This window comes from Scyliorhinus torazame, chromosome 3, assembly GCF_047496885.1.
Source record: "Scyliorhinus torazame isolate Kashiwa2021f chromosome 3, sScyTor2.1, whole genome shotgun sequence".
NCBI lineage: Eukaryota > Metazoa > Chordata > Chondrichthyes > Carcharhiniformes > Scyliorhinidae > Scyliorhinus > Scyliorhinus torazame.
In genome coordinates, this window is record NC_092709.1 from 131,442,976 (window position 1) to 131,469,025 (window position 26,050).

The 26,050-nt window shown below is 44.5% G+C and overlaps 1 protein-coding gene across 2 annotated transcripts in view; it reads left to right on the plus strand.

Annotated features, from left to right (window-relative positions):
- The window catches only part of fras1 (Fraser extracellular matrix complex subunit 1), a 714,708-nt gene that overhangs the window by 220,367 nt on the left and 468,291 nt on the right, over positions 1-26,050 (plus strand). For both annotated transcript variants that reach the window (XM_072496214.1, XM_072496215.1), the window contains exons 3-4: positions 19,757-19,864; positions 25,669-25,761. In XM_072496214.1, coding sequence (XP_072352315.1) covers positions 19,757-19,864; positions 25,669-25,761 — 201 coding nt within the window. The remainder of the gene's footprint in view (positions 1-19,756; positions 19,865-25,668; positions 25,762-26,050) is intronic.

Consider the following 26,050-nt stretch of genomic DNA (forward strand, 5'->3'; position numbering starts at 1 on the left):
CTTTTCAAATAATGAAGCCTTCCATGCCTGTAGACAGAAAGACCTAGAACTATTCAGGCTTGGGCTGATAAACAACAAGTTCCAGGTGTGAAACACTACTATCTACAACAATAGAGAGTCTAACCATCTCCCATTTACATTTAGTGGCAGCACCATTGTTGAATCCCTCCATTATCAACATCTTGGAGTCGCCATTAAACAGAAATTAACTGGACTGGTCCTCTGACTACTGTGGCTACAAGAACAGGTCAGACTCACCTGTTTTTCCAAAGCCTGTCCACCTTCTAAAAGGTACGAGTCATGAGTATGATAAAATGCTCTCAATTTGCCTGGAGAGCTCCAGAAACCCTCAAGCTCGGTGTCATCCAATAAACAGCTCGATTGGCACCCAGTCCACCACTTTAATTATTCATTCCCTCCACCACCAGCAAACGGTGTTTGCAGTTTGTACCATCCATAAGATGCACTGTAGCAACTTGCCAGTGCTTCTTCCAAGCACTTTTCAAATGTGTGACCTCCATCCCCTAGCTCGTCAAGGGCAGAGCTCCCACCTGTGAGTTCCCTTCCAAGTCACAAAGCATTGCTGTGTCAAATTTGTACTTCTCGCCCTAACAGTATTGCAGATATTCTTTTACCACATGGACTGTAACAGTTCAAGAAGCCAACTCATCACCACCATCTTAAGACCAATTAAGGATAGGCAATAAATGCCGGTTCTCCCAGTAATGCCATTATTGCGTGAATGGATCAAAAAAAGAAAAATTCCCACTTGGAGCGCTCGCCTTCTGTTGGAGACCATTTCCTTGGATTCTCAGGCAACCTGCTGCTGTCTGATTTTAGTGGCCAAGCAGTCACTCCCATTCAAGTTGCTAGTTGCTTTGGTTGAGACGCAATAACCTGAAACAGTTCAACTGTCAAAATTGGCCAAGCCTCCTTCCTACCACTCCCAAACGTACCAGATGCTTGTTTTGCCCTGGACACAAAGTTACACATGTGCCTTGCTATGCAATGCTTCTGTCACTGCTGTAAGCAGGCACCTCAGCTTTATTTTCAAAGTTGATTTATGTGCATCTTTATTAAATTTTTCTCAAGCTGCGATGCTGTTGTAAGAATTTCTTGTTTATTGTTGGAATGGATCCCTCTAAATCCCCCGCATGCCGAAACAGACTTTGGGCATTGTCCATCACTTGAACTCGGGGTTTAGAACCACAAGTCAGAAGACAATTGATTGAAGCATTACAGTTGAAATATAATGCTCATTTGGCAACAGTTATGTGCATATGTTTTTGCCGATCATTGGCCAATCTCAACTAATAGTTTGGAGTAACTTTACTTGGTTTCCCTGTGTAAGATAAATGTTGATGTCTGTCCCTCCGGCTGGTTAAGGTTTTTTTCATTCACTATTGTTGTTGATGTACAAAATTATTCCCTTCAGCTGCTTCAGTAAAATGTGCCACATTATAACTGCTTTTTCAGTAGGACAACATTTCAACAAAATTTGCTGTTTTTTGAGAATGCATGAATGAAAATGTCACTGATAATTATATATGATGACAACAGAACCAGATCTGTGGAACTGCAACTGTCTGCGATTTCTAAATATCAGCATCATACAAGCATGAAAATGAGCAGAAGCAGCAGCTGCAATTAATGTGTTGCCGAGAATGTATGAGAATACATATTTCAGAGGTTTTTACAGTGCATAAGGAGACCATTCGGCCTATCGAGTCTGCACTGGCTCTTGGAAAGAACACCCTACTCCACCACAACACCGCAACTCCACCCTGTCCCCGAAACCCAGTAACCTCTTCTAATCCTTTGGATACTGAGGGGCAATTTAGCATGGCCAATCCACCTAACCTGCACATCTTTGGACTGTTTGATAATAAGTGATAAAATTTAAATCATCCTTACAGCTATCTTTCAGCAAGTCACATTTCTAAGTTGGCAATGGTTCCCTGCATACTTCTCTTATGAACTGTTTCAATTTTTAATGTCAAGGAGACCTTCTCTAAGTTTGTGTGTAAAACCTTGAAAGGTTGTACTTCAAGTCTACAAAAAGGCTGCTTGATATTAAAATGTCTTTTGCACTTCTGTAAATCTTTGCTTCTGCAATCTCCAGAATTAACTCTGATTCTATACGTGGCGGTTCCACACGCAATATATTTTGCGTAATCTCTGCCTGGTGCCTTATCAGTGAGGCTGAGGCTTCAAGTACAAAATTGAACATCAAAACTCGCTACTGAATTCAAAGGCAAGGCTGTAAGGCAAACATGTTGGCATCGTGAATTTTGATTTAAAATTTGATCACTTGGTTTCCCTAAAGGCTGAGCTTTCATTTTTTTTGTCAGCAGGTGTTTGTCATTCACTGTGAACTATTGTAATACTCACGGGGCTTCAGGCCAAATTGCAGAGAAATCCGTAGGAATGGGTTGACTGTTTTCCTGTGGTGGATTTTCTCTTATTGGCTGAATGGTACTGTGGCTTGGGGTGGAGATCACTAAGCCAGCTTGTCCCTGGTTGACACCTCAGACCAAGCTACTTTCAATAATTTCCTTGGCCTTTTGCCAGAATTCGCTCGACTATAGGTGGCCGTTACCTTCAGCTGCCTCAGCCCTAAGCTTTGAAATTCCCTCCCTAAACATATTTGCCCTCCCATCACTCTTATTTGTTATTTAAGACACTCCTTAAAACCTACCTCTTCGATCAATCTCGTGACCATCTGCCCTACTAATGTCTTGTATGGCTTGGTGTCTAAATTTGTTTCGTAATGCCTTGGGACATTTCATCATGTTGATGATACTATATATACATATTGTTTTGTATTTGCTCCTCTGTATTATGCAGATGAATTAAAACAGTTTCTGCCGATTAAAAGGGGAAAATATGTAAAAGAGCAATATGCCAGTGAATTTTCTGTCTTGCATGAAACTAGATGGATTGAAAGTGGGATAGCTTTTATTTTATTCATTCAAGGGATGGGGGTTTAGCTGGCTGGGCCAACATTTATTGCTCATCCCTAATTGCCCTTGAGAAAGAGTGATGGGTTGCCTTCTTGAACTGCTGCCATCCTGAGGTTTAGGTGCACTCACTGTGCTGTTAGGGAGGGAGTTCCAAGATTTTGACCCAGCGACAGTGAAGGAACGAAGATATATTTCCAAGTCAAGATGGTAAGTGGCAGGAGCGCAACTTCTAGGCTGTGATGATCCCATGTACCTGCTGCCCTTTTCCTTCTTGATGGTGGTGTTCGTGGATTTGGCAGATTCTGTCTAAGGAGCCTTGGTGAGTTATTGCAGTGCATCTTGTAAATAATACGGCTACCACTGTGGCGGAGGGAGTAAGTGTTTGTGGATGGGGTGCCAATCAAGTGGGCTGCTTTGTCCTGCGTGGTATCAAACTTCTTGAGTGTTGTTGGAGCTGCACTCATCCAGGCAAGTGGGGAGTATGGTTAGCACTGTTGCTTCACAGCGCCAGGGACCTGGGGTCGATTCACATCTTGAGTTGCTGTGAAGAGTCTGCACGTTCTCCCCATGTGTGCGTGGGTTTCCTCCTGGTGCTCCGGTTTCCTCCCACAAGCCCCGAAAGATGTGCTTGTTAGGTGAGTTGGACATTCTGAATTCTCCCTCAGTGTACCTGAACAGGCGCTGGTGTGTGGCGACTAGGGGATTTTCACAGTGGCTTCATTGTTCTGTAATGTAAGCCTACTTGTAGATTATTATTATTATTCCCTCACACTCCTGAATTGTGCGTTGAAGATGTAGACTGGCTTTGGGGAGTCAGGAGGTGAGTTACTTGCCATAGGATTCCTAGCCTCTGACCTGCTGTTTTAGCCACAGTGGGGCGGGATTCTCCGATATCGGCGCGATGTCCGCCGACCGGCGCCAAAAACGGCGCGAATCAGTCCGGCATCGCGCCACGCCGCCCCAAAGTTGCGGAAGTCTCCGCATCTTGAGGGGCCGAGCCCTCACCTTGAGGGGCTAGGCCTGCGCCGGACTGATTTCCGCCCCGCCAGCTGGCGCGAAACTGACTTTGCCGGGCGGTTCATGCGCGGGAGCGTCAGCGGCCACTCACGGCATCCCCGCGCATGCGCAGTGGAGGGGGGTCTCTTCTGACTCCGCCATGGTGGAGACCGTGGCGAAGGCGGAAGGAAAGAGTGCCCGCACGGCACAGGCCCGCCTGCGGATCGGTGGGCCCCGATCGCGGGCCAGGCCACCGTGGTGGCACCCCCCCCCCCGGGGCCAGATCACTCCCCCCCCCCCCCCCAGGACCCCAGAGTCCGCCCGCGCCGCCGTGTCCCGCCATCCCAAAGGTGGTTCAATCCACGCCGGCCGGCGTGGGTTGACAGCGGCGGGACTTCGGCCCATCGCGGACCGGAGAATCACGGTGCGATTCCCGCCCCGGCCAAATCTCCGGTGGCGGAGAATTCGAGACACGGCGGGGGCGGGATTCACGCCGGCCCCCGCCAATTCTCCGACCCGGTGGGGGGTTGGAGAATCGCGCCTAGTATTTCTATGGCTCGTCTCGTTCAGTTTGTGGTCAATGGCAACCCCCAGGATGTCGATAGTGGGAGATTCAGTGATGATAATGGCATTGAATGTCAATTGGGTGCTGTTTGTTCAATCTGTCCATAGGCTACGGCTTGCATTCCCAAGTCCAGAAAATGTGGCATGGAGCCAGGCCTATTCACCACAAGTAATTGCAGCATTTCTGCTGGAATCATTCCACTAAAGCATTGTTATATTTATATTACATCTTGAGCCATAATTACCTTGTAGGTTTACAACATTAGGAAGAATGCAGCCCTCTCACTCACATCTATTCCATTAAGACATGTGAGTGAAATCAAAACCACAGAAAAAGAATGAAGATTGCATTTTAAATGTTGCAAAACGTTTTATTGCTTAAAGTCTCAAACTGTTGAAAGAAATTTGAGTTATTCTGCAAGTATACCTTGCACTGTGGAGCCTCACTTGCTTTCGTTGTTTGATCAATTGGGTGTGTCCATTGATTTCAAGATTACCCCATATAAGTACAATTGGGAACTTTAGTGATTTTAAGGGTTAGCTAGCTTTTGTGAGAAATGGAAATCTTGGCCGGAATCATTTTGAGAAAATGGGGCTCCTGCCGCTGGGGTTAAAAGTGGGGGTGACCCCATTTTGGCAGGACCTGAGGTCAATTAACTGGCTGCCACAGGGGCTGCTGTCTAATTAAGGATGGCTGCCCTTTCAAAGAGCTACTGACCCAGTGAGCTGCCAGCTCATTAAGAGTGGTGGCCACTGCAGGAGCTGCATTTGGAAGATGGATATGCATTGGTGGATGCGCACCCTCAAAAGTAATGCCTTTTGATGCTATTGACAGTCAGGATGTCCCTGGGGAGATGAGAGTCTGTGGAGTTGATGACGCCGGGCTGGCCATTACCAACAAGAGGACCCCTTTGGACAAAAGAGTTGCCAAAAAGGAACCCCCACTCACCCCTGGTACTGCTGGGAGACTGGCAGGCAAAGACAGTCCACCCCCCCCGTCCACCCCCAAATCCCCCCCAACAATGCCAGCAGTGGCAGGAAAAGGCGCTAAATCGGCCACTCGGGTATCTCAATTGAGCTCCGGTTAAGTGGATGCCTGTCACTTTTCCCACCCTAGAAAAATGACATGTCAGTAAGAAGGCACTGGACACGCCACCGGCTGCTATCACTCAGAATTCTATCAGCCTTTCCGCCTTTGAGCCTGTTCACAGCCGCTTTTATATTTTAGTTACAGTGAGTGTTAATCTACATTCACCGTGGGCTTTTGATGCTTGATGCAAAAGTTAGAAAAAGTGTATAATTGGATAATTATAACTTTTTCTTTTTTTTAATCTTGATTTTTAAGGATAATTACTTCCAGATTCCCAGCTCCATATTCAAGCTGCACTATAAAGTGACGGCCAGCTTATGGTGTGCTAGCATAAGGGCAATGAGCCTATCACAGTGCCCATGCACAATAAGGAGGCGGTTAGCTCAGTTGGCTGGATGGCTAGCTTGTGGTTCAGAATAACATCATCAGTGCAGTTTCGATTCCCATTCTGACTGAGGTAAACTTGCGACCTGCTTCCTTACCTTACCCCTGAGAATGGTCGGTAATGACAAACCACCACTGACAAAAATTACCAAGAAAATGGCTCAGGATGCAACATCAGTAGACAATGAGCCAAGGACCTGCCTTTGGCAGAGCAAAATCAATGAACACATAACAAGTTTACATTTAATCATATTGTTCAATGACATCCTTCTGACTCCTTATCCTTTCCCTCAAGACCTATTCCTTCCAGAGTCACATAATCAGTCTCTTGAACCCATTTAGACTGTCAGCTTCAACAGCCTTCTCTGCTAATTTACTAGTCAATCCTGTTATCCTTTGGGTGAAATAACATTACGCCTGACATCCCTTTTTATTTTAAATTTTAAAAAACAAATTGTTGCCCAGTATTTGAGCACATCATCATAATTTAAACAGTTTGCTTTGATCATTTTCTCAATGTCCTTTCTAATTTCAAAACCTTTAAATGGGTCACCTCAAAGCGTACTATTTGTTAAAGAAATTGGACCTAATTTTCTTAACATTTCCTCATTAATATTGTTGACTCCTGGAATAATAATTGTGGCATGTCTCTGTAATTTCCCAAATGTTGCTAATGATGGAAAATTGCTTGGAAAACACGATTTTGTCGGTCCGTAATTCAATGTGTCAGACCATTAAGTGTCAACCAAGTGTCCATGATCTCAAGTGTTTGTCATGAAATTAAGTTTGTAATAATAGACTACAGTGTGCATTATCATTCAGCTATCCTTCTAATTAACCTGTACACATGATGTTGTCAGAAATGAGACACACAAAGTAGGGTGTGGCTGGATCATCTTTGGATGTTTCAGTGCCATGAGGGACAGTATCCACAGTGAATGAATAACCAAACATCCCACCAATTAAAATTCATGTACCATAAAATATGTTTTTAATTATTTTAATTCACATACCATTGATTTATGAAGAGAGCACAAGCTTTTTGCCAGACATTGACTAGGAATGAGCTAGCATGTGCCAATATGTTACTATAAGCCAAGAAACTGAGAAGCAGTTTATGCACATTGTTTCTTTAATAATATCAAAATTAATCACTGTTGTTGAAAGATCAAAGCAAAATAAATCCTGGCCGTGTGTCAGCAACGGTATAAATCTTCTTGGAAACAGTTTTTTATTTGAGGTGGTGAAGGGGTGGGAGCAAAACATGAGGTAGGTAATGCAAGAAAACAATGTTCTGAGTAAACCAGAACTGCTGAGAAGTAGTTCTTACAAAGTGATAGCCTTGTGTCAAGTCAAGTTTAAGTTTAAGTTTTTATCGTATCATGTCTCTATTTATTTTAGTGAAAAGGCAGAGCGTAGCAGAAAACTTGAACAATACTAATATGTTTCCATTGGTTAAATCAAAAAATTGGCTTAACTGCTGTCTGTTTAACTGACCAAATGCTGTTGACATCAGCTTAATTTGTTTGTTCAAATCTCATGTAACTTCTAAAATTTCAAAAATTAATTAACCTGCTCAATTGACTCAAATAAAATTACAAAATCCAGGTTCTAATGACTTCTTCAAAAAAAAGGCACACAATCTAACTTGTAATTATATATTGTTGAAGAATGAAGAATTTATTTTGCTACTCTCTGCATAAGTACTTTCATAAATAGGATCGGGGAGTTGAGGGTCGCGCTCTGCACTTTTGTTAAACAGGCAAGTGTGGGGGTTTCAGCTACATGGACACAGACCTATCCCTCGAAAAATCCAGTGAAAGTGAGTGAGACAGAACTGTGACAGAAGAGACGGGAAAATATTGAAGGAAAGGATAGAGGTCGTTCTTCAGCACCATATCGGCCATCTTGCTTGTGGATTTAGAGCCCAGTCCCCTAGGGTCCATATTCGGGGTGTCAGAGTTGCAGATGGGAGCGGGGGCAGATGTTTTAGGGGTGTCAGACTTGCCAGAGTTGCAGATAGGAGAGGGGCAGATGTTTTAGCCTTCGCCTTGTTAACCGCTTGAGGGCGGGTCCTGTTCTGGTCGAGTTCAGTTTCTCCACCCTGTGCCTAGGTGTGGCCGGGGGATTAATGGAGTTCTTGTACTGGGAAATGGTGAAATTTGCTCTGACGGGGGCGAGTGAGGGGTTTCGTAAGAGATGAGTTTTGTTTATACTACATTTCGTGAAACTGGTTACCGTTAACTGCTAGATAGGAGGGAAGGGGGTGAGGTGGGGAGGTTGATTAGGCTGTTTGATAGGGGGTGCTGTTGGGGTTTTGTTATGGTATGTGTTTTAAATGTTAAAAGGTGAAAAATTTGAATAAAAATATATTTGCATTCTGGGATTGGCACAGTGGTTAGCACTGCTGCCTCACAGTGCTCGGGATCTGAGCTCGATTCTGACCTTGGGTGTGGAGTTTACACTTTCTCCCCGTATACATGACGGTCTCCTCCGGATGCTCTGGTTTCCTCCCACAGTCCAAAGATGTGCAGGTTAGGTGGATTGACCATGTTAAATTGTTTGCCCCTTAATGTCCAAAAGGTTGGGGTTAGGGTGATAGGCTAGGGGTGTAGGCCTAGGTAGAGTGCTCTTTCAGAAGGTTTGCACATACGCGAAAGGCCAAATGGCCTCCTTCTGCTCTGTAATGATTCTATGATCATCTTGATCGTTTACCCTACTGAGACTCGCATCTTCCAAATAATAAGGGTGAACTCTATTTGTTCTTGCCAAAATGGTACCACCTCACAGTTATTTATGTTGAACTTCATTTGCCTGTTCTGCAAGATTATTAATGTCCTCCTGTATTTGTTACAATCCTCCTCAGTATTGCCGATTCTCCCCAATTTGGTGTCACCCACAAATATAGAAGTTGTGTTTTTGATGCCAAAATCCAAGTCATTAATGTAAATTGTGGACAGTAGTGGTCTCAGCACTGATCCTCGTGGGACCGCACTTCTGCAACTCTGCATAACTGTCCTTTACTTCTACTCTCTGCTTTCTGTCTTGAAGCTAACTAGCAATCTATTCTGCCACTCGTTCCCGACTCCACCTGGTCCATTATGGGCACTTTATCAAAGGCCTTTTGAAAATCCATATAAATTACATCGAAAGCACGACCATTGTCTACTCTCTCTCTTGCTTCCTCCAAAAAATTCTGTAATGTTGGTCAAGCACGTTTTGCCCTTTTGGAATCCATGCTGACTATATTATCTGTTTGTTTCATTTATTAGAGGCAATTCAGAAGAAATTAACAAAGATAATTCTTTACAATTCTGTGGTATGTCGTGCCTCACAGGATTTTACTTATCCTCGCTGGAAAAAATAAATTGAAAGAAAGTGTTTCCCCAACGCCCCTGAATCTGCAAAGTTTAATGGTAATCACTGATTATTTTAACGAGGCCTTGAAGAGCAACACTTACTTCGGTAAATGTTCTTGTTTTCATTTCAAAACAGGCTGAAGATTCCGAGTTTTAGCAATGACCCCGGATGCGCTGTGCTCATTACCTGGTGATTCTGCAAGACAATGGATGTGTGCTCAGAGAGAGGGAAGGATAATTTTGTGGGACCTCAAGAATTCAAGACAGGTCATCTGGTTGAAGAGGTGTGGATCCTCACCTCTTTGGCGCATGTTGACCTCACTTTCGGTCACTGCTGTCTCCTCATGCAACCCCGCGATCTCCAGGGCCTGTTCCTCACAGGGGGCGAGGACTCCGATCTCTGGGACTCCTTTCACTCTTTCCCTTTTATTATGGGCTACCTTCTTCCGCGGGGACAAAGAGAGGACATTGTGAGTTGCACGCTTTTTGGGTCAGTGGGGTCTATTGCAGGTGGCATGTTGGGCATCACACCTGGACATGAAGAGATTGTGCTGGTGGGTGCAAGGTGGTTCTGAGGAACAGGCACCAAGATCGGTGTGGGAAGGGTGAGAGGTGTCAGGATTGCTGGGGAGGGGGGCGTTAGGAATTTGAGGGGAGGCAGGCGGACCTGATGCCAGGAGAGAAGTGGTAACTTACTCTTGCCGCCTGTTGGAGGTCATTCATCTTCTTCCTACACTGGACGGCGGACCTCCTGGTCACGCTGCCCCCACTGACAGAAACTGCCACTGCCTTCCAGATGGCTTTGCTGACCCTGCTGCTGGTTCTTCGACAGCTTCAGCGTAAATGGGCCTCTCATCGATGGCGTTAAGAAGCCTGGTCAGGTCGGCATCGCCAAAGTGAGGAGCAGGTCTGCGGGCTGCCATGCTGTGTGTTGGCTGGGAGTGAGTGGTGAGGGAGCGTTTAAAAGCAAGCCAGGAATGCCGAGATTCACGAAAAAGGCTAATTTTTGGCACTAAGTGCCATTGAATGTAGGTCGCGGTCTTGCCAACACGGCCGACGCGAAACACCCTCACAAACGTGCCTAAAAGCAGACGTTAACATTTGACAGCTGAATTGTGCCCCAAGTCAATCAGCTTGTGAAAGAAAAAATTGGTTCAGGTAAAATCTTTCGGTGGATATTTTTTTAATTAGTCGCCTGAATCTCTTGAAATTTTTCAATGTCATAATTATTAATCATTCAGTGATAACTTGAAGTTACAAGTTACAGTTACTTGGGCAGGTACTGACTGTGCAAACATATTACCTATTAAAGGAGTAAATACTTCATGAAATTGATATTATACAATATTAAAGAAGTACCCTGGACAGAATTCAAGTCAGTAATCTAATTTCTCACTTCAGTTGAGATTTATGTGCCACTCTTGGTTTATGATACTGCACAGAATCAGTGATGATAGTTCTGTCTTGCAGTCACTGTGAAGGGTTGATGTAAGCACGCGTCAGTCTAGTTTTCAAGGTGTTTTTTACTTTGATTGTTGGAAACAAGACAGCAATCATGGCATTTAACAAAAACACTCCTCAGTCCTTTTATGGGATTTTCATGGATATGTGCACACAGGTGATGAATATTTAAATTCAAGTAGGTTTTTAAAATTCTGAAATTTAATTTATTAGTATGTGAAAAGTTTTGTTTTTATTCAGGAACAATGGGGTAAAATTCAACAGGGGGTAAAATTCAAGTCAGGTGCAATATGAGCTATATGGATTGAGCTACTTGATGTACCTTTCAGGTTGCGTCAGTGTTGCTCTTTTTAGCCTTAGTTTTATTACCTCTGATTATGTCACCTTTGCTCACTAGTCGCCAGGTATCTTTCTGATACCACCACGTGGTTCAAGCTCGAGTTATGATTAATAAGTCAGCATACCGCTTAGTAAGATTGAAATCAACGGTCATTTATTATATACAACAATTAATGCTTACACAATAATCCTACTATCTATATAGAAACCTATTAGTGGGCAGCACGGTAGCATTGTGGATAGCACAATTGCTTCACAGTTCCAGGGTCCCAGGTTCGATTCTGGCTTGGGTCACTGTCTGTGCGGAGTCTGCACATCCTCCCCGTGTGTGCATGGGTTTCCTCCGGGTGCTCCGGTTTCCTCCCACAGTCCAAAGATGTGCAGGTAGGTGGATTGGCCATGATAAATTGCCCTTAGTGTCCAAAATTGCCCTTAGTGTTGGGTGGGGTTACTGGGTTATGGAGATAGGATAGAGGTGTTGACCTTGGGTAGGGTGCTCTTTCCAAGAGCCGGTGCAGACTCGATGGGCTGAATGGCCTCCTTCTGCACTGTAAATTCTATGATAATCTATCACTACTGGCCAATAGTTAACTTTAGGAAGGGCCCACCAGGTCAGCGAAACAAATGGCTTATCGAATCGGATCTGGCCTGCGGGATTCAAAAAGGCTGATACGGGTCGATGGCTAGGAGTCTTTATCGGGTAGCGATCGCTGGAGTCAGACTTACTGTTTCTGGTCGATGTTCTTGCGAAGGTCTCGAGCAGGTGAAGAAGGGAGAGAGAGAGAGATCTGAACTTGGCCCCTCACTTTATAGGGCCCAGGGGCTTCCCGCCTCTCGGGGCAGCCCTTGACCCTGAGTCCCAAGTGATTGGACTTGTTCCCAATCACTGGGTTCGATATGTCCAATAACGGGGCGATTCCTCGATCGGGGGGTGGTCGTTCACCTGTCTTTGTTTCGGCCACTGCAGGCGCCGACAGGTCTGGCCCGGCATTCAATTGCTAATATGTTGCAATTGTTCCTGGGGATAGCCGATTAAACTGCAGATGTCTGGGTTGATGTGCTGCTAATAGTCTTGAGTATCGATCTGGGCCGACTTCCCCAGAGCCGAATACGCTATTCTGTCTGCAGTTGTCCGTTTGTGTCCTGTTGGCTGCTTTTCCCATCAGCCTTTTCGGTTAGCCATTTTAAATCGGGTTTTGGCCAAATTAATAGGGAATCAGCCATTTTAGGTGGCTACATCAGTTGAATTTGAACCACAATTTATCTGCTGTAAATAAACATAGCTTCCGACTTCATAAAGTATGTTTTGTTGTTTGACGCAGATTTTTGCTTGATTAGTAATTTGCAGAATTTGCTGGCAACCTTATTTACTGGTAGTGTCTATTCAAAAATTATGGACAGCATGCTTGCCAACTTCCCTTGGGAGTTCAAGCTCCCAACTGCATTTTGTGTGGTAATCAATAAAGATTTGCTGTGTGCGTGTGTCTCTTGGATTCTTGTAGGCGTGGTGGATTTACAATGAAACACACTGTGCCACAGCACAGGGTCCCCATCAACAGGGCAGTTGAAGCACATGAGGGACTAAATCATAAAGAATGTTGGCTTGATGAATTGAATAGTTTTTTTTCTCACACTGGAATTTCTTAAGTTCTTGTGGATTGTGCGCTTCTTAATATGTACAGTAAGAAGTCTTACAACACCAGGTTGAAGTCCAACAGGTTTGTTTCGAATCATTAGCTTTCAGAGCACTGTTCCTTCCTCAGGTGAATGAAGAGGTGGGTTCCAGAAACATATATATATAGACAAAGTCAAAGATAAAATTCAAAGTATCGTATTGCATCATGACTTTGTCTCTATATATATGTTTCTGGAACCCACCTCTTCATTCACCTGAGGAAGGAGCAGTGTTCCGAAAGCTAGTGATTCAAAACAAACCTGTTGGACTTTAACCTGGTGTAGTAAGACTTGTTACTGTGCTCACCCCAGTCCAATGCCGGCATCTCCACATCTTAATATGTAGTTGATATCAAGGCACGATCATATTGAAACCTCAAAATAATTACAATCACTAAATGTGTTTTCCCTCTGCTTTCATAAACAATGTTTAAGGAGGAGGAGAGCATACCGCTGGCAGGTTGCAATTGGAGTACATCAGAGGGCAAACTGTGACAGATGTAGATGTGGGGGAGGGGAGGGGGAAAGCAAAGGGAAGAAAAGGAAGGAAAGGAGGAATAAGATATGGGGGGTAAATATATATGAAGAAAGACAAAGAAGTAAATAGTACAAGTCAGTTAAAATGAAATGGGATGAAAACAAAGGGTTGATGTGGGGCAAAGCTAATCATCTGAAGTTGTTGAATTCGATGTTGAGAACATCAAATTCAACAACAGAGTTTACCCTCTGATAATTTCTCTGCTGTTTGGCCTTTCACACCTTTTGTTTCCTCTGGGGACTGCTATTAGCACTTTTTCCCTTGGTTTTTGTGGCTATTAGCACTTTTTTCCCTTGATTTCTGTAGCTATGACTCATCTTTTGTTCTCTCCCTCCACAGTATAAATATTTCCCATGTCTATGTCTTTTAGATTTGACAAAGGGTCACCTGGACTCGAAACGCCAGCTCTTTTCTCTCCCTACAGATGCTGCCAGACCTGCTGAGATTTTCCAGCATTTTCTGTCAGATATCTACCAAATTCTTGCATTCATCACATGACAGATGGAATATAACGTGGAAATGTGAAATTTAATCTGAAAGTTCTCCATTTTGGTTGGAATAAACAAAATACAGAGTATTACTTAAATTATGCTGGATTGGGAAGTGTTGATGTCCAAAGCACTGTAAACTAACATGCAGGTGACTCAAGCAATTAAGAAGGCAAATGTCATGATGCCTTAACTGAAACAGGACTTGAATACAGGAGAGAAGATATTTTGCTGCAATTGTATACAGCTAGAGTATTGTATGCAGTTCTGGAATCCACATTGTAAGAGGTATGTGATAGCACTGGAAAGGGGTACAGAGGAGATTTACCAGGATGTTTCCTGAGCTGGAGAGTTTTACCTATGAAGAGAGATTGGATAGACTGGGGTTGTAAGATTGGATGGACTGGGATTGTTTTCCTTGGAGCAGAAGAGCTTGAGTGGGGGCGGGGGGGGGGGGGGGGGCATGATCAAGATGTATGAAATTATGAGATTTAAGGTAAGGGGCAGGAGGTTTAGAGGGGATGTGAGGAAAAGTGTTTTCACCATGAGGGTGATGGGAGTCTGGAACTCACTTTCTGCAAGGGTGTTGGATACAGAGACCCTCATAACATTTAAGAAGCAATTAGATGTGCACTTTTGATGCCAAGGAATACAAGTGCTGGAAAATGGGATTAGAATAGTTAGGTGGTTGTTTTTGACCAGTGCAGATGTGATAGGCCGAATGTCCGTTTCTATGTTGTAGTTCCCTATGTCTCCATAAGCATTGGTTAGACTTCGCTTGGAGTACTGAGTACAGTTTTGGTCACCCTTACAAAGAACAAAGAACAAAGAAATGTACAGCACAGGAACAGGCCCTTCGGCCCTCCAAGCCCGTGCCGACCATGCTGCCCGACTAAACTACAATCTTCTACACTTCCTGGGTCCGTATCCCTCTATTCCCATCCTATTCATGTATTTGTCAAGATGCCCCTTAAATGTCACTATCGTCCCTGCTTCCACCACCTCCTCCGGTAGCGAGTTCCAGGCACCCACTACCCTCTGCGTAAAAAACGTGCCTCGTACATCTACTCTAAACCTTGCCCCGTTCACCTTAAACCTATGCCCCCTAGTAATTGACCCCTCTACCCTGGGGAAAAGCCTCTGACTATCCACTCTGTCTATGCCCCTCATAATTTTGTAGACCTCTGTCAGGTCGCCCCTCAACCTCCGTCTTTCCGGTGAGAACAAACCGGGTTTATTCAACCGCTCCTCATAGCTAATGCCCTCCACACCAGGCAACATTCTGGTAAATCTCTTCTGCACCCTCTCAATAGCCTCCACATCCTTCTGGTAGTGTGGCGACTAGAATTGAACACTATACTCCAAGTGTGGCCTAACTAAGGTTCTATACAGCTGCAACATGACTTGCCAATTCTTATACTCAATGCACCGGCCAATGAAGGCAAGCATGCCGTATGCCTTCTTGACTACCTTCTCCACCTGTGTTGCCCCTTTCAGTGACCTGTGGACCTGTACTCCTAGATCTCTTTGACTTTCAATACTCTTGAGGGTTCTACCATTCACTGTATATTCCATACCTGCATTAGACCTTCCAAAATGCATTACCTCACATTTGTCCGGATTAAACTCCATCTGCCATCTCTCCGCCCAAGTCTCCAAACAATCTAAATCCTGCTGTATCCTCTGACAGTCCTCATCGCTATCCGCAATTCCATCAACCTTTGTGTCGTCTGCAAACTTACTAATCAGACCAGTTACATTTTCCTCCAAATCATTTATATATACTACAAACAGCAAAGGTCCCAGCCCTGATCCCTGTGGAACACCACTGGTCACAGCTCTCCAATTAGAAAAGTAGCCTTCCATTGCTACTCTCTGCCTTCTATGACCTAGCCAATTCTGTATCCACCTTGCCAGTTCACCCCTGATCCCGTGTGACTTCACCTTTTGTACTAGTCTAACATGAGGGACCTTGTCAAAGGCCTTACTGAAGTCCATATAGACAACATCCACTGCCCTACCTGCATCAATCATCTTAGTGGCCTCCTCGAAAAACTCTATCAAGTTAGTGAGACACGACCTCCCCTTCACAAAACCATGCTGCCTCTCACTAATACGTCCATTTGCTTTCAAATGGGAGTAGATCCTGTCTCGAAGAATTCTCTCCAGTAATTTCCCTACCACTGAAGTAAGGCTCACCGGCCTGTAGTTCCCTGGATTATCCTTGCTACCCTTCTTAAACAGAGGAACAACATTGGCTATTCTCCAGTCCTCCGGGACATCCCCTGAAGACAGTGAGGATCCAAAGATGTTAGAGGGGATGTGAGGAAAAGTGTTTTCACCATGAGGGTGATGGGAGTCTGGAACTCACTTTCTGCAAGGATGTTGGATACAGAGACCCTCATAACATTTAAGAAGCAATTAGATGTGCACTTTTGATGCCAAGGAATACAAGTGCTGGAAAATGGGATTAGAATAGTTAGGTGGTTGTTTTTGACCAGTGCAGATGTGATAGGACGAATGTCTGTTTCTATGTTGTAGTTCCCTATGTCTCCATACGCATTGGTTAGACTTCGCTTGGAGTACTGAGTACAGTTTTGGTCACCCTTACAAAGAACAAAGAAATGTACAGCACAGGAACAGGCCCTTCGGCCCTCCAAGCCTGTGCCGACCCTAAGGAAGGGTACACCTACCATAGGGAGATGCAACAAAGGGTCACTGGACTGATCCCTGGGAAGGTGGAATTATCCTGTATGGAGAGATTGAGGCCTGTATTGTCTAGAGTGCAGAAGAATGAGAGGTGGTTTCTTTGAAGCATACAAAATTCTCACAGGGCTCAACAGGGTAGATGCGAGAAGGATTTCCCCTCAGACCAGAGGGGCTAAAACCAGGGAACACCGTCTCAGAATAAAAGAGAGGCCATTTTGGACTGCGTTGAGGAGGAATTCTTCAGAGGGTGGTGAATCTTTGGATTTCTCTATTCCAGAGGGCTGTGCAGGCTCAGGTTTAATATGTTCAAGATAGAGATTGGTAGATTTCCAGTTATTAAAGATGCCAAGGGATATGGAAGTAATATTGGAAAATGGCTTTGAGGTAGAAGATCAGCCCTGAACTAGTTGATGGCAGAGCAGGTATGGGAGAGCGAATTCCTGCTCTTATTTCCTATGTTCTTATGATTCAAACTCTCAGTTACTAACTTTAAGAATAATTCCACAAGATTTCATGTTTTAAACAAAATTTCTATTCAACAGGAGTTAAACAAAGTAGGTTGTGATTTAATATCTTTTGTAAACACTTTGATTTTAAATACAAAAATCTTGACAGAACAAATTATTGGTCTACTTTTATTTCCACCCAGTAGTCACTCTGTGCTTTACAGAATGTTGAGGGCTCCTTCACTTCTCCTGGAACCAAACCATGGTGTGACACATCTCTCAGGAATTCACTTTTACTCTCCTCTGTGTTCTTGCTATTCTCCATCAATCCAGGTGACCTTCCATACCTCCTTAAGCACCTCATGATTGTGGACACCCCAGCTCATGCATGGGCCACACCACACTCTTGCTAGTGACTCGAAAATCAGAAAACACTCTGATTTCCAATAGACCTTTTCTTCTTGTACAGCACCCGGCAGATTTCTCTCTGTTTTTCAAAGCTGTTACCAGTTTCCAACAGCAACTGCCTATGTGAAAACGCCCAGGTTAAACTCATATCCAAGAAAGAGACCTCCCAGCAATCTATCTCCATGGCAACATGGTACCCCCCAGATAAAGATTCAAACTCATTATCTCCTGTTCCCAAACTTTCCCTTTTTACTGGGATACCATAAAAATTATTTAAATCTTTTATGACGACACTGTATTTGTAAATTCATCTCCACAAGTCTCAGAAAAGACTCACCCATTGTTCAGTGTTTTGCCACTTTGAACACAGACCTTGTTAAATAAAAACAGGCCATCCTTTTTTGTAATTGCTTTAAGTTTTTTTACCAGCCTTTGGAAACCAGTGGCGGAATTCACCGACCCCCCACCAGGTTGGAGAATCACCGGCGGGCCACGCGAATCGCGCCACACCGCCCTGATGCCGGGACGTGATTCTCCGCAGCGCCATTGGGACTGGCGTAGTCGGCGTGGCACCGGTCGGGGTATGCGACAACTGGCCGGCATGGGCCGGAGCGCCGATTTTCCGGCCTGGATGGGCCGAGCGGCCTTCACAAAAAGCTGAGTCCCGCCGGCACCGATCTAACATCCTCTGAGCCAGCGGGACCTCGGCGTTGAGGGAGCCAGGGGCGGCTGCGTGGGTGGGGGTGGGCTCGACCGGGGGGGGGGTGTAGTGGCCTGGCCCGCGATCGGGGCCAGGCCAGGTGATCTCTGCCCCCTGGCCTCCTTTCCTCCGCGCTGGCTCCTGTAGCCCTGTGCCATTTGGCGTCAGGGCCGGCGCGGGGAAGAAGGCCACTGCGCATGCACTAGTTGGCGCCGGCCCAACTGCGCATGCGCGGACCCCATGGCACCGGGTTCAGGCTGGGATCGGCAGCTGGAGTAGCAAGGGCCGCTCCAGCGCCATGCTACCCCACTGTGGGCCGCAGAATGGGGCTCTGGAACGGGCACCGACGCCGGAGTAAAACACTCCCGTTTTTACGCCTGCGTCGGCACTTAGCCACCCAATGGGAGAATCCCGCCTCGGTGCTTCCATTATTTTATATTTAAAATTTCAATCCTGAACCTGCAAGTCTTATTCCTACAACATCTGGATCCAGAAATTAGACATTTTTGCAAAATTATTCTTCAGGATCTTGAACACCTTGGTAAAATTGCATTTCAGTCTTGTATTGTCTCTTTGGCCAGCATTTCCAAAGGGAATATTCCAATCAGCTGCCGGAACTTTGATGCAAGAGTAATGAAAACTTTGAAAAAACTGTGTAGATGGCACTTCATTGGAGTTTTTGTTGATGTTATAGTGGATGATTCGGAGAACCCAGTTTCTGTGTAATGCCAAGTGTCAGATGTATTGCACTTTTGTGCACCTTTTCCAGAAGTATAATGACTAGAAATGCATGCAGCGCTCCAAATGAGGGCACACCTATCATGGTCTGAATATCACACTAATGATTATTTTCTGTACATCTCGAGATTATACTTGTATTATTTATAACCACTGACATTTTCTGTGTAATTGGTTGTACTAATCAGTTCATTGAACCCTCCAAAGCGTTTGATGTGCTATATCCTGTAGATTTACACCATTAAATTTATAGCCTGAGCATTCAATCTCCTTCCCTCATCGCACCAAGTGTAATTTTCTACCTTTCACATCGATTTCACAATCTCTTAAATCATTTTGGTCCCTATCAACCTTTTCCTGATTGCTTTTAACACTCTTTCCTCCCCCCCCCCCCCTCCACACCTTTCCATTTTCCTTTCCAAATGGCTATCTATTTTGCTTTTCCCTTTCTCCTTTTAAGTATTTGTTCCTTGCCCCTCGTCATTCCCACAGTCACTCCTGGTTTCTTCCTTTTGACACCTTCCCTCTCCATTCCCTTTCCCATTGCCTTTCACATTCCTCTTCCATCTCACCTTTGTACTTCGACGATTTCTGAGATGACCATGACTATACTTTGGAGGAATTCCTGTTTCGCAAGAATTTCGACCGACAATCTGCAGTGGTTGTAATCATTTCAAATCACATCAGCACTAGGGCAGAAGTGGTGCTGAAGTGAGAATTGCCTGGTCCACTTTGTCCACATACGACTGCTTCCCAAAAATGCTGGCTGTCAAATGTGTAGAATATATGAGCTTGACGTAATCTAAATCCACAAAGTAGTCAACACTGCAGAATTCAATCTGGGAATATCAACATATCACGTATCTTAAATGTATCATCTTTTCTGCTCTTTTTCACAGAATAATACTGTTTGGAAGCCAGACTCTTGCCAAGATTGCAGCTGCCACAGTGATATTGTCCTCTGCCAGGTTACCCAGTGTCAGAATCCTCAGTGTGATTTTCAGAAGGTAATTATGTAGTTATATTGCCAGTACCTTTTGACATGGATGGTGAGTAATGAGAATCTAGTTCGAGGATGTTTGTTCGTGGATGGTGTTTTGCATGCTTATAAGATCATGCATTGCATTATTTAAAATATATTTTGCACCTGAATAATTGTGTTTCGTTTACAATAATTTATGCATTTTGACAAATTTGCTTTCAAGGAAAATGGAGCAGGAGCCACTTCATTCTTCACATAACAGGTTATCTTGGGTTATGGCAGGGTCACTTTGTTACTAGAACTTTGGACGCCAGTGGTGTTTTAGTTGCATCCTGGACACATGTTGGAAGAAATGGATGTGAAATGTGCCACCAGAGAGCTGCATGGGAAGCCAGTTGGGATACTGGTACTGAAGATTCACCAATTAGGGTAGTGCCTACAATTTTAAGGAGAGCCCAAGTGAAGATCCAGGTCAGATCGGTTATTCTTTCATCCTTAAGCTAATGCATCGAGAAGGTTATTTTTTTGGTGTCCAAACCCCTGAATGGTAGGAAGGCAGGAGGGAGCTAAAGAATTTCCCATTTGGGAATGCTACCTCTCCTCACCAGCCAGCATCTCCTCTCCCACCATACACACCCCACCATCCAACCACCACTTACTGATAGGCGCCATGTTTATAGCTGAGGGGAGTCTCACCTGTCTCAGGCCCGATGCAAGTAGCCATTCTAATCCGGAAGGAAACTGGCATTCTGACCTCAATTTGGAGCAGAGTAGCAGATGAAAATCCAGGTCATAGAATTATTTTTCAACTTGAACTGCTTGTTTAACATGGATGAAACAAATGTAGTGTTCATGCCATTACCATTCAGTCACCTACATGGAACTCCCTGTATGTAAAGTGAAAACCCATGTTGGCGAGAAACTAACATTCATTCAGCAGGACAAAGCTGCCAAATAAATGAACTGAAACATTGCCTTGAGGCGAAATGAGAAACAATGTGTCACCACCCATGTTAACCCACACAAAAAATACAGAATTGAGATCTTCATGGGTGGTATTGAGAATAAGGCATAGTTGATAGGTATACATTTTATGTTTAAAATGAAAATAAATACATAATAAGGAGCTGCCTGTGCACTTCCAATTTATATTATAAGATCTCTGCCATTAGGACCATATTAATTCATCCATTCAGAACAATGCTGGAGCTCTTGTGGCAATGAGAGTGGCGTCTCTGCCTCTGAGCCAGAAGATCCAGGTTTGAGACCCATGCCATAAAATTATGACTACTGAAGGTGCATTCATAATTCTCAACCTGCAAATCTTCCCAAAACATGTTTGGCAGGTAGTAAGAGTGGGAGGGTCTCCTGATCAGCTGTGTTTGATGAGGAATGGCACCCCTCAAGCTATCGGTCTGACTTCAGACTAGCGACCTGTTCCAGGAAAAATTAGCGACAGAAAAAGATGAAGCAGAGACATAAGCGTGTTTTGCGCTTGCCTCATGCGACTCTAGACACAGGAATCCTTCCAATCTCAAACAATGCCAACAGTACCCCATGGTTGAATCTGATTATTTCTTAAACAATCCTGTTTTTTAAAATTTCATCCACTGCTCTCCCTGCAGTTTATTCCAAGTGTTACTCAGTGTCTGCATGAAGAAGAAACTCCCGATATTAGTCACAGATTTACCTTTGACTAGTTTGAACTTATGTCCACTTGCAGCCTGTCACTGTTTATTTTCATGTACTATTCTAGATTACCCCTTCCATATCAGTTTCTATTTTGCATACCTCAGTAACATTTCAGAATAATTACAACTAGAAAGAAATTGTAGTAATGGGACTCCAGGTGACCACCAATGGATAAGAAGCAGTAAACGATTTATTTACAGGTGGAAATTGTTTACAAGCTGCATCCATATACATTGCATTGCCGGACAAGGGCACCAGATTCCTCTCCCAGTCCAGACCTAGTCTGTGGGTTTTAAAGGCCCTATGGCAGCTGAAATTGCGTTCACTTTGTCCTCATTGTCAAGGGCATCACATGACCTCTGAGGTTTGCCGAGGCCTTGGTTGGGGAAGCCACGTGATAACCGATGTTTGCCGCAATGGTAATGCTGCACAGATTTCTGGGGCGGGATTCTCCGCAATCGGCGCGATGTCCGCCGAACGGCGCCAAAAACGGCGCGAATCAGTCCGGCATCGCGCCGCCCCAAAGGTGCGGAATTCGCCGCATCTTGAGGGGCCGAGCCTTCACCTTGAGGGGCTAGGCCCATGCCGGACTGATTTCCGCCCCGCCAGCTGGCGGGAAAGGCCTTTGGTGCCCTGCCAGCTGGCGCGGAAATGACTTTGCCGTGCGGCGCATGCGTGGGAGCGTCAGCGGCCGCTCAGGGCATCCCCGTGCATGCGCAGTGGAGGGGGGTCTCTTCCGCCTCCGCCATAGTGGAGACCATGGCGAAGGCGGAAGGAAAAGAATGCCCCCACGGCACAGGCCCGCCCGCGGATCGGTGGGCCCTGATCACGGGCCAGGCCACCGTGGGGGCACCCCCCGGGGCCAGATCGTCCCACGCCCCCCCCCAGGACCCTGGAGCCCGCCCGCGCCGCCTTGTTCCGCCGGTAAGAGAGGTGGTTTGATTCTCGCCGGTGGGACAGGCATGCCAGCAGCGGGACTTCGGCCCATCGCGGGCCGGAGAATCGCCGGGGGGGGGGGGGGCACCAACCGGCACGGCGCGACTCCCACCCCCGCCGAATATCCGGGGTCGGAGAATCCCGCCCCTGTTCTTTGTGTACAATACTGATTTGGATATTGAACTAGACAACAGAGACATACAGATTTGTAAATGATGCCACAATGGAAATTGGAGTAAATAATTTTAAGGGCAAAATGTTTCCTTGAAATTGCTGGAAGCTATTGATTGTACCAATTTGAAATTATGTGGCCCAAAACTCTCTTATTTGTATGAACCTCTAAATGTGCAGGCCACCTGTGTTTACAGACATCTTTCATGTGAATTCACAGCATGCAGAAAGCTATTGTGATGCTTCTGTGCTATGCCAGCCCAGTGTCTCAGCACTACTTCATGAGCCTGATTACTGGGTGACAAAGGATACCCACTATTGTGATTAGCTTGCGGTGCCTTACTTATAAATAAGGTCCCCAGTGTTGAAGAGAAACCCAATAATGAAGCGCACATGCAGATCCAATTCAGAATTGAGCTAATTGTTGGGGTGCCTTTAGGATGCGGATTGTAAATATGCTGGGAATGGGCAGCCCGGTGGCACAGTGGTTAGCATTCCTGCCTCACAGCGCTGAGGACCCGGGTTTGATCCCGGCCCTGGGTCACTGTCCATGTGGAGTTTGCACATTCTCCCCTGTGTCTGCATGGGTTTCAACCCCACGACCCAAAGTTGCGCAAGGTAGGTGGATTGGCCACGCTAAATTGCCCCTTAATTGGAAAAAGTAAAAAAAAAGATTATTTTCGAAGTAAATATGTTGGAAATGCCAGAGAGCCCAATGATGACAATGCTGATGATCTAGCTCAGTGACAGCAGGAACCAGATTCATTATTATTTGGAATTCTCAGCCCATCAAAGAGCTGCTATTTCTTATACCTAACCACCGCATCCTCATTCTTAGCCTCAAAATTAGCACGCTACCTGTTCCCCATTACCTTATAAGAGAACCACGGACCAACCCATCTTTCTATGAAATATTTCAGTGACTTGATTGCAACTATTTGTAGGGTCATTCTTTGACTTTATCAATGTGACTTCACAGAAGCATTTTTCTGCTGTAGCCGGGCACTTCTTTCAGTTACTATTTTGAGGATCTGATGTAGATGCTTGTTGCAAAACAATAGCCTGTCTGATTGGTCCTAGTGAGCATGACCCACCTAACCTTGGTTGCTGGCCTTCCGCCATATTGCTGCTCGTGGCTTTCTGCAATACCAAACGTGGCCACTTCTTTTAGTGGCACTGCTGGGTCTGAAGAACTGCTGGCTGTCGAATTGTCTGGCAGCTTTTGAAAGTGGGATCTTCGCATTTAAAGCGATCGAAGCCCTAATGCCAGGCAGTTAATTACCTGATGGGCATGAAGTTTGCCGAGGCTTCCAGAAATGGCTTTCCATCTGGTGGATAGAGTCACCACTGCAGCCCTTAAATTCAACCCAGATCACCAACTTGCGAGAGATAGAGGAGACTACACGGGCTGGTTAGCTCAGCTGGCTGGATGGCTCGCGTGTGGTTCAGGATAATGCCAACAGCACAGGACTTGGTCCCAATTCCAGCTGAGTTAGACTTGGGACCTGCCTCCTCACCTTGCCCCAAAGTGCATTCATGGAATAAGTTGTGGTTGAGTGACCCGTAAATAATTCAGAATTCTACATGCAGAAGGAGAGAAGCCTTAAGTATCTTGTTTCACTTGAGCCACATTCTGTTTTAATCATCAAGTTTGTGGCAGCTGGTGGGAGATTAAAAAATACACAGAAATATGAAATAAATAAAGGTGTACACAAAGGCTCCCATACCTCCATTCTCTATTGCCTGGCCAAAGACAAAGCCAATGGTTGCAATTGTTTCTTCATGTGATGATAAATGTTGAACTTGTGCACTTTCTCTCTTAATGGTTTGATAGTTTCTGGCATTCCTGCATTTAATTGGTTGCTGCAGGTTCCAGATCTTGTAAACACAATCTGTATGGTTTCTGGAAATGGATGGTAGCAATGCTAGATGGAAGGGAGCAAGGACCTAGGAAGAGAACTTCAATGTGAGTGAATGGCATGAGTGCTGGCAAGTAACTTTGTTCCTTGGAAAAAGAACAGTGTGCCATATCATACCCCAAAGGAAAAGGGCACTAGTTGACTATTATGCCAGAGAGTATCTGCTATTCTTTAGGCTGTCCTCTTGTTTATCTGACAACACTTATTATATGCTAGCTCTGAGTTAACGTCACCTGACACTATAAGGGGTTCCTTGGAGTTATGGAAGTTCACTCACAGCTGTAGTTATCTCTTTCCACACTGCTCATGTGTCTCCAACAATGGCATCCCTTCATTCTCTTAATTTGAGACGAATGCATTTCCACATCCGCCTCAGATAAATTAAATGCTCACCTTTTCCCTCCGATCTCGGAGCCATTTAATTTCCCCAGTTAAGAACCACTCAGTCCTTCAGTGACATGCAGACTTTTAAATTACAATGTTCTTTTCCTGTTCTGCCTCCTTCCTGAATTGGTGTCAAGTGACAAAGAATTTTAGATGGCAGCAGAGCTGGTTTTCAGTGCTGTCATCAGATTGATTTTGTATATTGGTGTCAAACGAGTACAAGGAGATCAAAAAATCATGCTGAAGCCAATTTCTTTCAACATTGTCTAGTGCAGGTTTTGTAATTTATTGCCTTGAACTGGCCACACAATGGTGGACTTGTAACCATCCCATCCGTGTAAAGAAGCTCAAACAACTCTCTCTTGACACAATACACATTTGGGTGGAAAGAATGTGCAATTGTGAAACTTGATTGACATACTTTTATATGGCCAGCATTATGTTTCGCTGAAATCCTGGTGAAAAAATTGGAAAATATATATTGCTTTGCATACCATATTCTTTGCTTATTAGGAATAGAAAATTTTATCTAGAATGAGTAATGAAAGCAGTAATTTATAATTTATATATATTAGTAAAAGAAACAGCTTAAAAGTTGTTGCTGAAGATATCATAGCTGTTAAACAACTGTCGCCTTTTAATTATAAAATATATTCTTGGAACAGCAGTCTATCTTGGCTATATGTATAATATTTTACAACTCATGTTTTGTTCTTCTCATTATAAGGGTGAAGTTTTCAAAATAAACCCAAATGATTGCTGCCCTGAATGTGTCTTGAGGACCCATAACTTCTGTGACTATGAAGGACAGGTTCATGGGGTAAGTAGCCTCTCATATCGCAATGTTTATGGTAAAGCATACATCAAGTTGAACAGAAATTATTTGAAATGTATACTTAATGTTAACGTGTACAATTTAATATTGTATTTGTGTCTGCTCATAACTTCTTGTCAACAAATAGAAACAATCTGTTGCTGTTTATCATAACTATTCCTAATCTCGAATACTGTTTCTACTCGTGGCAGCTTTCATATAACAATACTGTAACTTCTCAAGACTCGCTTCAGAACTGTAACATATGCCTTTCATATTGGTATAGCATTGTTAT